Source organism: Marmota marmota, unplaced genomic scaffold (assembly GCF_001458135.2).
Source record: "Marmota marmota marmota unplaced genomic scaffold, marMar, whole genome shotgun sequence".
NCBI classification, from domain to species: Eukaryota; Metazoa; Chordata; class Mammalia; order Rodentia; family Sciuridae; genus Marmota; species Marmota marmota.
The window spans coordinates 8,957,638-8,972,907 of record NW_026000057.1 but is presented as its reverse complement, the minus strand read 5'-3'; the positions used below and the strand labels follow the sequence as shown (position 1 = coordinate 8,972,907).

At 42.8% G+C, this 15,270-nt stretch overlaps 2 protein-coding genes across 3 annotated transcripts in view; one reads left to right on the top strand and one right to left on the bottom strand.

The window, feature by feature from the left end:
* The window catches only part of Sh3d19 (SH3 domain containing 19), a 171,526-nt gene that overhangs the window by 26,669 nt on the left and 129,587 nt on the right, over positions 1-15,270 (top strand). The gene's annotated exons all lie outside the window — the stretch shown is intronic.
* On the bottom strand, positions 35-12,490 carry Prss48 (serine protease 48). The gene is made up of 5 exons (XM_048813854.1): positions 12,412-12,490; positions 10,434-10,596; positions 7,257-7,519; positions 6,648-6,814; positions 35-310 (listed from the first exon to the last, which is right to left on the bottom strand). Exons 1-5 carry the CDS (start codon positions 12,488-12,490, stop codon positions 35-37), a joined length of 948 nt encoding a protein of 315 aa, XP_048669811.1.

The following is a 15,270-nucleotide window of genomic DNA, read 5'->3' as shown; positions in this document are numbered from 1 at the left end:
GCCCACCCCACCCTAGCAGCTTCAGCTCTTCTCTTTATCCTTCTGGCATAGCATTAGGCCCAAAGGCCCAGGAGGGGCCCAGATGGGCCAGGCAGACGAGTCCAGCAGGGAAGAAGTAGTCCGATAAGTCCAAATGGTTGGCACCCAGCACTTCAGCTCTTGAGACAGAGTCACTAATCCACGTTCGGTGATAGCTGACATTGGTGTAGACCCCAGGAAGAAGTTTGCCACATTGCATTCCCCAGCTCACCACTCCTATCTGAATCCACACACCATCGATGTTGCAGGACAGAGGCCCTCCAGAGTCGCCCTAGGAGAGAGAGAGGTCATGAGTGCCGTGCAGGGCATGCAGAGGACAGCAGTCACAGGGATGGAGAGTTCTGTGGAACTGGGCCTTGAGGCCGATGGAACTCTCTGGAAGCAGGGCTTCCACTGCTTTGGAGAAGGATCACGGGAATTCTAGAATCACTAAATTGGCGGGGAACTAAGCAAAATATGTTGGAAATTTCAAAATATTTGTCTGACCGGTGAATCCAGGTAAGATTTATGTGATGTGTTTTTGACGCATCAGGCTTTTAACTCACAATGCTACCTGTATCCAGGGAATGAACCACCCTGATCTTTCTGTTCTTAGTTACTTACTGCTCTTTCTTTGTGTTAAAATAATTATTTCTAACGTGAAGTAATAGTGACCATGGCTGTTAGTATGTCTCTGTCTTGTTTTTTCTTTTTTGTAACAGTTTTGAGATAGGAGTCATATAACCACACATTCATGCGTGGACAGTGCACTATCAAGAGCCGGGCGCAGTGGCACGCTCCTGTAATTCTAGCAATTTGGGAGGCTGAGATAGGATTATTACAAGTTGGAGACCAGACTCAGCAACTTGGTGAGACCCTGTCTCAAAAACTAAAATGGGCTAGGGAGGTAGCTCAGTGGTAGAGCACCCCTGGGTTAAATTCCCAGTACCAAAAATAAAAAATAAAAGTGCACCTACAGGTGGTTTTTTAACATACTTAGGATGTTGTACAACCATTGCCACCACCCACATTGGAACGTTCTCCTCATCCCCAAAGGAGACCCTGTACCTATTTGTTCTCAGCTCATTTTTTCCTAGCCCTCTCAGCCCAAGGCCAACTGGTAATCTACTTTTTGCCCCTGAGGATCTGCCTCTTGTGGATATTTTATATTGATGGAATCATGTGATACGTGGCCTTTTGTGACTAGCTTCTTGTACTTGGCATACTCTTTCTTATCTATCAGCACTTCATTCCTTTTTATTGCTGAATAATGTTCTATTATATTAATGTACCATGGTTTGTTCATTTATCAGCTGATGGACACCTGGGGGTTTCCACCTCTTGGCTATTATAAATAATACTGCTGTGAAATTAATGCACAAATAATTATTATAGGGACATGTTTTCATTTCTCCTGGGTGTTTGCATAGGAGCGGAACCTTGAGTCATATAGTAATTAATCTTTTGAGGAATTGCTGGTTTTCCAAAGGAGCTGCCTCATTTTACATCCTGAGCAAAGTCTATGAAACTTCTACTTTTTCTTTCTTTTTTTAAAAAAATATTTATTTTTTAGATGTAGTTGGACACGATACCTTTATTTTATTTATGTTTATGTGGTGCTGAGGAGTGAACCCAGGGCCTCGCATATATTGTCTTTATTATCAAGATGTGCTTTCAATGTATTCTAGATGCAGATTCCTTATCAAACATATGATTTTGAAATTCCTCCCATTTCAAGGGTTACCTTTCTACTTCCTTGATGGTGTCCCTTGAAGCACAGAAGTTCTGAATTTTTTTAAATTTATTTTTTAGTTGTTTATTTTATTTTATTTATTTATTTTTTATTTTATTTATTTTTATGTTGTGCTGAGGATTGAACCCAGGGCCTCACACGTGCTAGGAGAGTGCTCTACCACTGAGCCACAACCCCAGCCCCAGAAGTTCCGAATTTTGAAGAACTCTATTTTTCTTTTGTTGCTGAATGCATATTTAAGAAAATGTTGCCTAATCAAGCTCATAAAGATTTACCCATATTATTTTTTCTAAAAGTGTTATTGTTTTAAATCCAGCCAGGAACAGTGGTGATTTGGGAGGCTGAGGCAAAGAACTGCAAGTTCCAGGCCAACCTGGGCAATTTAGGGAGATCCTGTCACAAAATAAAAGCTAGAAAAGGGATGGGGATGTGGCTCAGTGGTAGAGCACCTCTGGGTTCAATCCCCAGTACTGCAAAAAAAAAAAAAAAGTGTTATGTTTTAATTTTTATAGGTCATAGATTCATTTTGGATTAATTTTTGTATATATGGCCAGGGGTCCAACTTTATCTTGTCCCAGCACTATTTGTTGAAATTACTGTTCTTTGCTCATGAATTGTTCTTTGACTAAAATTAATTGATCATACATAGAAGGGTTTATTTCTGAACTCTCAGTTCTGTCCTGTTCATCTGTATGTCTAGCCTTATGCCAGTCCTGTTCTTGTCTACTGCTGCTTTGTGGTAAATTTTGCAATCAGAAAGTGTGTATCTTCCAGCTTTGTTATTCTTTTGTCAAGATTATTTGGCCCTCTTGAATCTCCATGTGAATTTTAGGATCTGCTTATGAAATTCTGCAAAGAAACCAGCTGGGTTTTTTTTTTTTTTTTTTTTTTAAGAGAGAGAGAGAGAGAGAGAGAATTTTTTAATATTTATTTTTTAGTTTTCAGTGGTCACAACATCTTTATTTTTTTATTTTTATGTGGTGCTGAGGATCGAACCCAGCCCCCGCTGCACATGCTAGGCAATCGTGCTACCACTTGAGCCACATCCCCACATGATTTTGAAATTTCCTTTTCAAAAGGGTTTTGATAGTGATTGTGTTGAATTTAAGTCTTTTGTTCACTGAACACAGACCGTCTTTTCATTGAAGTCTTTGATTTTTCCTTCCTCCCTTTCCTTTTTTAATAGTATAAAGGGTTGAAGCCACGTTCCCATGTATTCTAGGCAAGCACTTATTTATTTATTTATTTGGTATTGGGGATTAAACTCAGGGGCACTTAACCACTGAGCCACATCCCCAGCCCTTCTTTGTACTTTATATTTAGAGACAGGGTCTCTCTGAGTTGCTTAGGACCTTGCTAACTTGAAATCCTCCTGTCTCAGCCTCCCGAGCCTCTGGGATTATGTCATTTAATTTTGAAACAGGGTTTCACTAGTTGTTCAAACTGGCCTGGAATTTATGATCATCCTGTGCCACCATGCCGGGTTTCGGTCTTTAATATTTTTCCAATAATACTTTTGTAGTTTAGAGTATAAGTTTTCTACTTCTGTTACATGTTTTTCCTTAGTGTTTGATTTGTTCAATTCTTTTGGTGCTGGGGTTTGAACCTCAGGCCTGTGCATGCTAAGCACAAGCTTGACAGCTGAGCTTTACCCACAGCTATAGAAAAAAACGAGTTAAAAAATGTTCCTTCCTCTATTTCTGTGGAAGAGTTTCTTCTTTAAATATTGAGTAGAATTTACCAGTGAAACTATCTGAGCCTGGGCTTTTTTGTTTGTTTGTTTGTTTGTTTTAAGTCACTAATGCTGTCTCCTTACCTATCCTCGGTTTATTCAGATCATTTATTTCTTCTTGAGTTAGTTATGGTAGTTTGCATGTTTCTGTAAATTTGGCCATATCATCTTAGTGTTCAAGTTTATTGGCATACCATTATTCATAGTATTATCTTACAATTCTTTTTATTTTTGGTAATAATATTCCCCATTATTTACCTATTTATTTTGGTACTAGGGATTGAACCCAGGGGCACTTTACCACTGAGCCACATCCCCAGCCCTTCTTATTTTTTATTTTGAGACAGTGTCTTTCTTACTAAGTTGCTGAAGCTGATCTTGAACTTGCAATCCTCCTGCTTCAGCCTCCCTGGTCTCTGGGATTATAGAAATGTACCACATGCCAGCTCCCCTTGTTTATTCCTAACTTTAATATTTGTGTAAAAAATATTTCCTGGGCTGGGGATGTGGCTCAAGTGGTAGCACGCTCGCCTGGCATGTGTGCGGCCCGGGTTCGATCCTCAGCACCACGTACAAACAAAGATGTTTTGTCTGCCGAAAACTAAAAAATAAATATTAAAAAAAAATTCTCTCTCTCTGTATCTCTTTCTCTCTCTTTAAAAAAAATATTTAAAAAATATTTCCTAATTTCCTTTGTGATTCATTTTTTTGACCCATTGATTATTTAGGAGTGTGTTAATTTCCACCTATTTAGAATTTTCTGTATTTCTCTGTTAAACAGAAACCTACAGTCTTTCTAGCTTGGGGAATCAGAGGGCAAAGTTCAAAGCTGTCAGTTGGAAAGTGAAGGGAGAAATACCAGGAAGGAGAGAGCCACAGAGGGAGTCCCAAATGCAAACTGTGCTCCAATCTGTGGCTGACTCCCGGACTGTGTATATAGACAGGTTGGATCGCGAGCAGCTCAGCTAAAGAACTGCTTCTGCCTGTCAGAGGAGAGATAGGCTAGCTATTGGGGTTAGCCAAGTTAACTGCCTGTTAAAACAGGAAATCTGCTTTAGGAGGCACATCCAAAATTCACATTCTCCACAGTGTATCACCGACAATGTCCAGAATACAATCCAAAATTACTAGATATTACAACAAGAAAACAGCAACAAAAAGACAAAGGAAAATATTCCCATGATAAACTGGAAACTGTTATTCAGGAGAAAAAGCAATCACTGGAGACTGACCATGAGATAACTCTGATTTTGGAATAGGCAAAGATTTAAAATAGCTACTTTAATCTCAGCAGCTGGAGAGGCTGAGGCAGGAGGCTCAAGGCTTGAGAGTTCAAAACCAGCCTCAGCAACAGTGAGGCACTAAGCAACTCAGTGAGACCTTGTTTCTAAATAAAATACGAAGTAGGGCTGAGGATGTGGCTTAGTGGTCGAGTGTCCTGAGTTCAATCCCCAGTACACCATCCCCCCGCAAAAAAAAAAAGCTACTTTAACTGTGATCAACTCATGTGAAGGGAAAAAACATTAATGAACATACAGGTAACAGAAATAGGAAATCTTGGCAGAGATTTTGAAAAATGTGTGTGTGTGGTGGGGTGGGGAACCAAATGGTCATACTAAAACTAAAACTAAAACCTGCAAAAAAAATCTCATGGGCCAGAGTGGTAACTCATAGTAGCTGGGGTGGAGCGCTTGCCTAGCATGTGTGAGGCACTGGGTTCAATTCTCAGCACTGCATATAAAAAAATAAAATAAAGGTCCATCAACAACTAAAAAATAAATATATTATAAAAGAAGCTCACTAGCTGAGCTTAACTTTAAGATCTTAAAGCAGTGAGGCAGTGATCTTGAATGTAGACTAATTAAGTTGAATTAAGTTTGATTATTTAGTTTGAAGAACAGAAAAAAGTAAAATAAAACAGACCTATATGAAAATATCAAAAGGTGCAACTTACAAAGTTATTGTTTCAACTAGGAGAGAAGAGAGAAATGAGGCAGAATGATTTTTGAAGGAATTGTGACTGAAAAAAATTTACAGTTTAGTGAAAAAATAGAATCAAAACCCGTAAACAGTGAGCTGTAAATAGAATAAATACAAAGAAAACCACACCTGCACACCACCTTCAAGCCACTGCCAGTCAGAGGTAAAGGAAGAAATATTGATAGCAGTCGGAGCAAAACACCGCCTCATTCTCGGCAGAACCAGGATTCAAGTGGTGGCTGACTTTTCATCAGACAGTTGTGATCGAAAGACAACAGAATGACATATTTAAGGTATATGATGAAATGTTCTTAAAAAATGATTGCATGTCCATCTTAATATATTAAAATTGATAGGTCTGTAAAAGTCTAACCACTGGTCTATATCAGTAAGTCTTATCGTTAAAGAGATTAAATGTATGGTTGTAAGTAAGTGTTTCATACAGGTAGCACAAGAATCACTGTCAGAACCCTCATCTGGCTCTAATTTACCATTTACAGGTAGGAAAACTTGGATCCAAATTAAGATTTCTTTAAAAAAAATTTTTTTTTTAGTTGTAGAAGGATATAATACAAGGGTATTTATTTATCTTTTATTATTTATCTATTATTTATTTATCTTATTTGTTTATTTTTATGTGACACTGAAGATCGAACCCAGTGCCTCACACGTGTGAGGCAAGGGCTCTACCACCCAGCTACAACCCCAGCCCCCAAATTAAGATCTCTTTTAGTCAGCGTTTTTGTTGCTTCGATCAAAAGACCGATCAAGAATAGCATAAAAAAGGAAAAGTTTATTTCGGCTCATGGTTTCCGAGGTCTCAGTTCATAGATGGCTGCCTCCATAGTTGTGGGCCTAAGGGGAGGCAGAGCGTCATGGCAGAGAGGCATGGTGGAGGAAGTCAGCTCAGAAGGTGGTGACAGGAAGCAGAGAAAGAGGGCTCTGCTCAAGAGGGACAAAATATAAACCTCAAGGATTGGCCCCCAGGGACCCACCTCCTCTAGCACGTCCTGTCTGCCTACAGGTACCACTCAGTACCTGTCAGCAAATTAACGCACTGATTAGGTTAAGACTTTCATTCCCAATCATTTCACCTCTGAACTTTCTTGCATCGTCTCTTGTGAGATTTTTGGCAACACCACATATGTAAACCACAATACTAACCACGCAGCTATCCTTATTTTTTTTAACATCACCAGCACATATCTTGTCTTCTTCCAGGACTGGCTCCAATCCTGGGATGAAAATGCCAACGGGGTTAAAGAGTCGTTCACAAGCCTGATAGTTAAAAATGGGTATTTCAACTTCCTGGAGAGTAGAAGGGTAAGAATCTGCAGAAGAAAATAAGAATGAAAGATTAAAGTCACCTGGATCAGTACAGGGACCACACTCTGTCATGAGTGCAGAAGTCTCTCAGGGTCCAATCATATTTGCTTATGGAAGGATCCTTTGGTACAGTTAAATCACCACACCTGGCTACCACTTTAAAGAATACCAGATTCTCTCCAAACTTCAAGTCAGGGTTACTAACTTCTGACGGAGAGAGGTCATTATGTGTTTCCGTTGTTAGTATCTGCTCTTCCAGCTATAGCTGGACTCTAGGCAGGATACAAGAGTAAATACAACGAAAGCGTAAATGTCAAAAGGTATTTTATTTGAAGACTGTAGATAATATCATTGGCTTGATCTAATTTAATTTTAAAAATTTATTATGGTGAGGTTATGTTTAGAATGCGAATGTTCTGGTACAGGTACAAGAGGGTAAATTCTTACCTGATTCTTCCTCAGTTTTTCCCCATCCAGTCACCCAACAAGAGGCTGGAAGTGTCAGTGGCCTTGTGATATTGGGCAGGCAGATGGGCAGGATGAGAGGAGTGAAGGTGACCCTGGAGGACAGCTTCAGCAAGGCAATGTCTGCAGTGGTGGTGTTGTGTTTGGGATGGATGATGATTTGGGACACATAGTACTCCTTGCCCCCCTGGGAGTTCTGTACCTTGTTGGATCCCAGCCACACGCTGTAAAAGGAAACCCAGGACCTAAGGCAGGAAGGAAGAGGAGATTTAAAGTGAGCATGCTTATGGCCTCCCTGGGGCAGAACAAGCTGCCCACATCCAGCACGACTTCTCCACGTAAGAAAGAGGGGTAGCTGGTGGCACACGCCTGTGACCCCAGCGACTCAGGAGGCCAAGGCAGGAAGATTGCCAGTTCATAGCAACTTAGCAAGATCCTGTCTCAAAATAAAAAAATAAAAAGGGCTGGGGATGTGGCTCAGTGATCAGGCACCTTGGGTTCAATCCCTGGTACAAAACAAGAAAAAAAAAATCAAGAAAAAGAGAGACAGAGGCGGGTGGCTGAGTGGAAATTCCCCAGGGCACCTCCATCCAGGACTGGGGGTGGCCTGTGGTCTCCTCTCTCCTTCCTCCCCTCCCTGTGCTATGGCCACAGCTTCGTCCTGCACGTTCTCCCCTGTCTCCCACTTCCCCTTCCCCTTCTCAAGGTTTCGGCCATCACCTAGGTACTTAGTAATCGTTGCTCCTTAGGGCCAGTTTTGATTGCTGTTCTGACCAGTATACGTCCATCTCTACAGAAAATTTTAAGGCAAAATGTAACCCAAGTTATTATGATTAAAAATGTCGGGCAGTTTAACAAAATGTACAAAATAAATAAATTTTAAAAGTTTCCTGCTCCACCACTATCAGATTACATTATTTATTTGGAGGTGGTCACTTTCAGCTTTTTAAGCCCTTTCTAATTTCCCTCGTATTTTCAAGAAAAATGGTGCTATGCTCTTTCTCAAAAATGCCCTTCCAGTTCTGTATACCGAGTTCCTGATGTGGCAGGTGAGGATGGAGCTGGGTGGTAGACCACTTGCCTGGCATGTGCGAGACCCTGGGTTCTATCCTCAGCACCACATAAAAATAAATAAGTGAAATAAAGGTATTGTGTCCAACTACAACTAAAAAATAAATATAAAAAAAGAATAAATAAAAAGGCAGGTAAGTATGGAATTATCAAAATTCCAAATAATGGGTAGATATTTATTAATTTTATCCTTGAACATCAATCTGGAAAGTTTAAATGGAAGGGACGCTGCTCTGTTCAGTGGATCTAGACATAAGAAGTATTATTATAATATTAATGATATAGCATATCTTCCTTAGGGTCTTGCCCAGGCTCTTTTCACAAAAAGAAAGGTCTGCNTCTTTTTTTTTTTTTTTTTTTTGGTACCAGGGATTGAACTGAGGGACCCTTAAACATCGAGCCACACCCCAGCCCTTTTTAAATGTTTTGTTTAGATACAGGATGTCACTGAGTTGCTTAGGGCCTCACTCGTACTGAGGTTGTCTTTAAACTCAAAATCCTCCTGCCTCAGCCTCCTGAGCTGCTGAGATGGTAGGCGTCCGCCACTGTGCCGGGCAGTTGGAGCTTTCTTAACATCATTGTCCATGTGCTGTCTTCATCTTTGTTTCCCTGTGTCTTCTTAACTAATGTCATCCTGAGTTTTTGTTAGATCAGTATATAATGTGTATGTTCCCCCAACTATGTTGGCATTATTATTGTTATTATTATCATTATTATTATCGGTACTAGGAATTGAACCCAGGGGCCTTAACCACTGAGTCACATCCCCAGCCATTTTTATACATTGTTTAGAGACAGGGTCTCACCTAGTTGCTTAGGGCTTTGCTAAGTTGGCTGAGGCTGGCTTTGAACTTGTGATCCTCCTACCTCAGCCTCCTTTGTGGCTGGGATTACCCACCCCCGGCTTACGTCAGCATTATTCTCTGTGGGTCACATTGGGTCCTGTGATTGTATTTCTTGTAAAATCTTTTGCTTCTCCTGGAGTTAATGTTTCTCACTGTGTTTTCTCAGTTCTTTTATATACCCATCACTAATTCCTCATTCTTTCCCCAAACTGTCTCCCAAAAGTCTAAGTCCCACCCAATTTTTTTGGACCTGTCGGGCCTTTTAGGGACTGTCTTTTGGAGCCCTGTGCCCTGCTGTTCCCATCTAGGCCACTGTACAGCTGTCATCTTGGCTCTTTCCTTTATTCTTTGTGATTTTCTTGGAGAGTCTCTTCTGTGCTCTTTCTCCTTTTGTCTGGGTCCCATGTTTTCTTGTTCTTTTTTCCCCATTTATTTTGGCGAAACGCAGTCTACTGTAACTTCCTGATGAACTGTGTGTGGGAGGTAACATTTTTGCTGCTTTGCATATTCGAAACGTCTTATTTCCTCCCCCTTCTTAGTTCACAGTTTGTATAGGGGTAGAATTTTAGGATGGAAATCATTTTCCCTCAGCATTTTGAAGTCATTCCTCCATTTTCTTTGAGCTTTCACTGTTATTGAAAAGTCCTATTATTTTGACTTCTGTGCCTATTAGTCATCTTTGTCCCAAAGCTTTGTGGCTTCAAACGACAAACATTTTACCGCACAGATTCTGTGGGTTGGAAGTCAGGTGTGACTTAATGGGCTGCCTCTGACTCGGGGACTATCGTAGGGCTGTGGTCAGGGGGTCTGCAGTCATCTCAGTGCTGGATGGGGGAGCACCCCGTTTCCAGGGTCACTGATGTTGGCTTTGGGCCTTGGCTGGCTGTCAGCTAAGGATACCGGTTCCATGTGGGCCGCTTGCTTCCCTCACATGATGGCTCCAAGACAGAACTCAGAATGTGTTTGTGATCCAAGAAAATTCAAGACCAAACCTCCTGATTGATATTTAGGAAATGATTTGATAAAAACTTAGAAAAGTGTCTAATACAGTGCTGTCTCTGTCACTTCTTTTTCTGCCTCCATGCCCCGTCCCCACAGGCTCCTAGTTCTGGAGTCCAGAGTGACCTCTGGTTTCTTTCTGCCCTGCTCTTCTCACCACTTTCATTGGTCTATTGGTTCATCATGAAATCATTCAGATACTGATGGACGCCCTGCCGGGGGCTGGCTACCAAGAGGAACTCACGATTTTATACAGTGTGCTGCTGTCAGGACCCAGCTGTCACTGATGAGGGACCCTCCACAGATGTGGTCGCCGGAAGAGCGCAGGCTGGCCTGCCATGGCCAATGCCCCCCAGCAGCATCCTGGCCACCCACGATGCGGCTTTCATGAGAAGGTCGACCACACACTACGGAGAGAAGAGAAAGCGCACTGTGGATATCTTGGAGTCCTTTCCTGTGGTCCCCATCTTACCATCTGCAAACTCCCATGTCCCTGAAGGACCAGACCCCTCCCTAGACTTAATGCTCAATCCTATTCCAGTTTCAAACCCCACAGTCTTTTGCGGGGTGGAGGAGTACCAGGGATTGAACTCAGGGGCACTCGACCACTGAGTCACATCCCCAGCCCTGTTTTGTGTTTTATTTAGAGACAGGGTCTCACTGAGTTGCTTAGTGCCTTGCTTTTGCTGAGAGTGGCTTTGAACTTTGATCCTCCTGCCTCAGCCTCCCAAACCTCTGGGATTATAGGCCTGCAACACCATGCCCAGCACCAAATCCCACAGTCTTGAGTAGAAACCACTCACCTGATCGCAGACCTTTCTTTTTGTGAAAAGAGCCTGGGCAAGACCCTAAGGAAGATATGCTATATCATTAATATTATAATAATACTTCTTATGTCTAGATCCACTGAACAGAGCAGCGTCCCTTCCATTTAAACTTTCCAGATTGATGTTCAAGGATAAAATTAATAAATATCTACCCATTATTTGGAATTTTGATAATTCCATACTTACCTGCCTTTTTATTTATTCTTTTTTTATATTTATTTTTTAGTTGTAGTTGGACACAATACCTTTATTTCACTTATTTATTTTTATGTGGTGCTGAGGATAGAACCCAGGGTCTCGCACATGCCAGGCGAGCGCTCTACCACTGAGCCACAACCCCAGCTCTTTATTTATTCTTTAGTTGTCAGTGGACTTACTTATTTTTATGTGGTGCTGAGAATTGAACCCAGTGCCTCATACATGCTAGGTGAGTGCTCTACCACTGAGCCACAACCCCAGCCCCTGTCTTTTCCTTTTTACCAGCTGTGATTTAATTTTTTTTTTTTTTTATGATTTAAGGTCATCATAGGAATATCAGTGTTTTAGATTGTAAATACAATGGTGCCCTCAGATGCTTTTGAGATTTATAAGCTGTTTCCCTTTGAGCTGGTTCTTTGTCTGAATTGACTTTGCTGTTACCTCTAAGCTTCTCTCAGCATGTCCTTTTAAATCAATGTGAGGCTGGGCACCGTGGGGCAGGCTTCTAATCTCAGTGATTGGGGAGGATGAGGGCAGGAGGATCACGAGTTCTAGCTTCCACCACTTAGTGAGCCCCTGCCTCAAAAAATAGTATCAGGGTAGAGCACCCCTGGGTTCAATCCCCAGTATCACAAAAAGAAAGAAAAAAAGTCACTGTGGGCCAGAAAAATAAATGAACCACATACGTCAGAAGCCCTTTTTGTTTCCTCTGTTTGAAGTACAGTTTACCTGGACACTCTTTGCTTACTCTTTTCCATCAAGCTCTGTTCTTTTGTCTGTCTGTCTGTCTCTCTCTGTCTTTCTCATAGTGAGGGGATTGAATCTAGGCCCTTGGACATGCTAAGCAAGCACTCTGGCACCGCCAGCCTCCTTCAGGTCTTTGCTCAGACACCCTTAGTGAGGCTGAGGCTGCTCCGACTGCCCTGTTTAGTATTACAAGACACCTCCTGCCCCTGAACTTTAGATGCCCTTTCCTGCCATAGTACCTATAACCTTCTAATATGTCTTATAATTTACATGTTTAATGAGTGCCTTGATTATAAGTCTCATGAAGACAGGGATCTTTGTTTTGTCATTGCTGTATCCAGCCAGGAGCATTAGCACAGTGCAGGGCATAGTAACCTCCGGGGACTTTCTCGGGTCACACTGTTCATGAGTAGCTTCCCCTCGGTGGAGTCATATTGTTCTATATGATACCTTCCTCTCCCTCTCCACGGCACCCCACGAGCTCACCCAGCAGAAGGAGCAGCAGGACTGTGGGGCCAGCAGGGCGCATGGCTCTGCTTAGGAGCTGCACTTTCTGCTTCCTGGACTCAGGCTCCTGACAGAGGCCAGCTGCAGGGGCAGCCAGGGGTAGGACCGGCTTCTCCTAGGTGGGTTCCTGTGCTCTACCACCTTCTCTCCTCTGGTCTCTACCCCCAGCCTGATTCTGAAGGGACCAGAGACTTCAGATGAGCAGCTGCAGACCCAGGGAAGGAGCTGGGGCCTGTGGTGCCCCCTGCTGTTCTGGGGGAGTGGGGTGACTAGTTTCTGCCTATGGGTGGGGATGGAAGGTGGGAGGGGATGTGTGGAGCCGCAGGTTGAGAACCCTGTCTCTGGCAATGAGATGGAAGGTTGACAAGATTCTCCCACAGCAAGAAATGGAAAAGAGGAAATTAACCCCGTATCTGGTTCACTTTTTTCTCTTTTGTGTTTATGTCCAGTACAGTTTCATCTATAGAATAGACTACAAGTTGGGTTTCTTGGAAAAGGAGACTCTGAGGCAGATCTGTGTGCGGGATATTTATTGGCCAGCGGTCTCAGGATCAGTATCCCTGCAGGGACAGGGTGGAGGGAGCACAGGACGGGGTAGAGCGAGAGTTGAACAGTGATGCGTTTGGCACAGAGGTCTCAGCCCATCTGCATTGCCCTTCAGAGATGTCCTGGGCAGAGTTAAGGATGAGCTCTTGGACCTCTGCCTCACTGGATGCAGGCAGCCTCCCAGAAAGGGGGCATTACTTGGGGTGAGGTGACTCTCTTGGTGGCTCTTGCTCTAAGACTTAGCTGTGCACTCTCTGCAGCTGGCACTCTTGACTGCTGGCGGAATAAGTGCTTCGGTTCTGCAGGGGGCCCTGGATGACACCCCACAGCATCCGCAGAACTCTTCCTGTGCCTTTTATGTTTTCTGGACCAATCATGGAGGCAGAAGTCAAGGAACCATTAAAGTGTTATTGCTCTTTTGTAGCTTAAAATGTTGGGAGGCCTGAAAGAATAATAGCACATCACAAAATCTGGCTATTTTGGTAAGAATAATTCGGTTCCAGGCAACAGAGGCCCACTGAAGCTAGCTTAAATCAAAAGGAGATATTTTTAAAGATAGCGTTTCGGGCTAAATTATGTCTCCCCCGAAATTCATGTTGACATCCTGCCCCCCAGTATTCAGAATGTGACTATATTTGGAGATAAAGGCCTTTAAAGAGGTGATGAGGTTAGATTGAAGTCAGTGGGTGGCCCTAATCCATCATGGGTGATATGCTGACAGGAGTGGGAAATCAGGATACCTGCATGTCCAGAGGGAGACGATGACACTCGACACGTCAAGGAGCCCAGAACAAATTAGTCTCTTCTGGTTCCCAAGAAGGAACCAGCCCTGCTGGCACCTTGAACTTGGAGTTCACGCTTCTAGAACTGTGGGAAAATGAATTTCTGTTGGGTACAGCACTCTCTGTGTGGTACTTTGTTATAGCAGCCCTAGCTAACTAAGATAGACATCTGTGGAACAGTAAGAAGAGTGTAACGAGGGCATCAAGCAATCCCAGGATGGACCTGGAGACCGAAGTGGAAAGGGAGCTCTGGATTCATGAAAACATGAGAGCTCATAGCAGGAGTTCAGGATCTTCCTTCCAATTCTCTGCCATTAATATGGCTCAACCACTTCTCACATTATTTCTTGCTATTCCTCTTAAACTGCCCAAGTTTTTTCTTATTTTTCAACTCAAATTCCCAAGAAGCCTTACTTGGTATGGATTATCTTTTTTGGGGGGGAGGTACTGGGAATTGAACCCAACGGCATTCTACCACTGAATTACATCTCCAGACCCCTTTTATTAATTTTTATTTTGAGGTATAGGGTCTTGCTAAGTTGCTGAGGTCATCACTAAGTTGCAGAGGCTGGCCTTGAACTTGGAATCCTCCTGCCTCAGCCTCCTGAGCCACTGGGACTTCAGGAATGTGCCCCTGGGCTCAGCTTAGATTATCTGCTCTTATTCATTGCTATGGGTTGGCTTTGGGATGAGAGTCCTTATGTGGGAAGAGGGAGAGATGGGAATACAGAAACATGCCCAACTAAGTAACAGGAGCTATTGTGGCAGGGCAGGCTTACTGTATTTCAGTATAGTAGCATAAAGATGTTTACCTCTTTTTTTTTTTTTTTTTAAAGAGAGAGAATTTTTAATATTTATTTTTTAGTTTTCGGCGGACACAACATCTTTGTATGTGGTGCTAAGGATCAAACCTGGGCCGCACGCATGCCAGGCGAGCGCGCTACCGCTTGAGCCACATCCCCAGCCCAAGATGTTTACCTCTTTATTTAAATAAATTCATTTTCAGAAGTGAACACTTGAAGAAAGTCAGTTCTCCATTTACTTGTTTAATGACTGCCAAATTGAGTATTTTTTTAGACAAATTTATATTTTTCAGATCCATTTGTCTTCACTTGTGTGCTTGATAGGAATGAAACTACTACTACTATTGCATTTGTTAGTTTCTATGTTTTTAATGGTTCTTGTTTGACACACCCTAATTTTTGTTGAGAGCCACAGCCCAAGGGGCCCCAGCAAACTTCCAGCTGCCAGCAGACTTCCAGCTGCCGGCTGATGATTGGCTCACAGCGGCCCCAGCAACATCTAGCTGATTGGCTCCTCGGCCCCAGCAACATCTAGCTGATTGGCTCCTCTGCGGTGATGCTCATTGGGCTGTTTCCCTGCCCTTTCAGACCACGGAGCTGCTCATTGGGGGACTTTTTTGGCTCCGCCCACGTGACCCAGCCAATCGGCCTCAAGAGCAGGAGGATTGTGG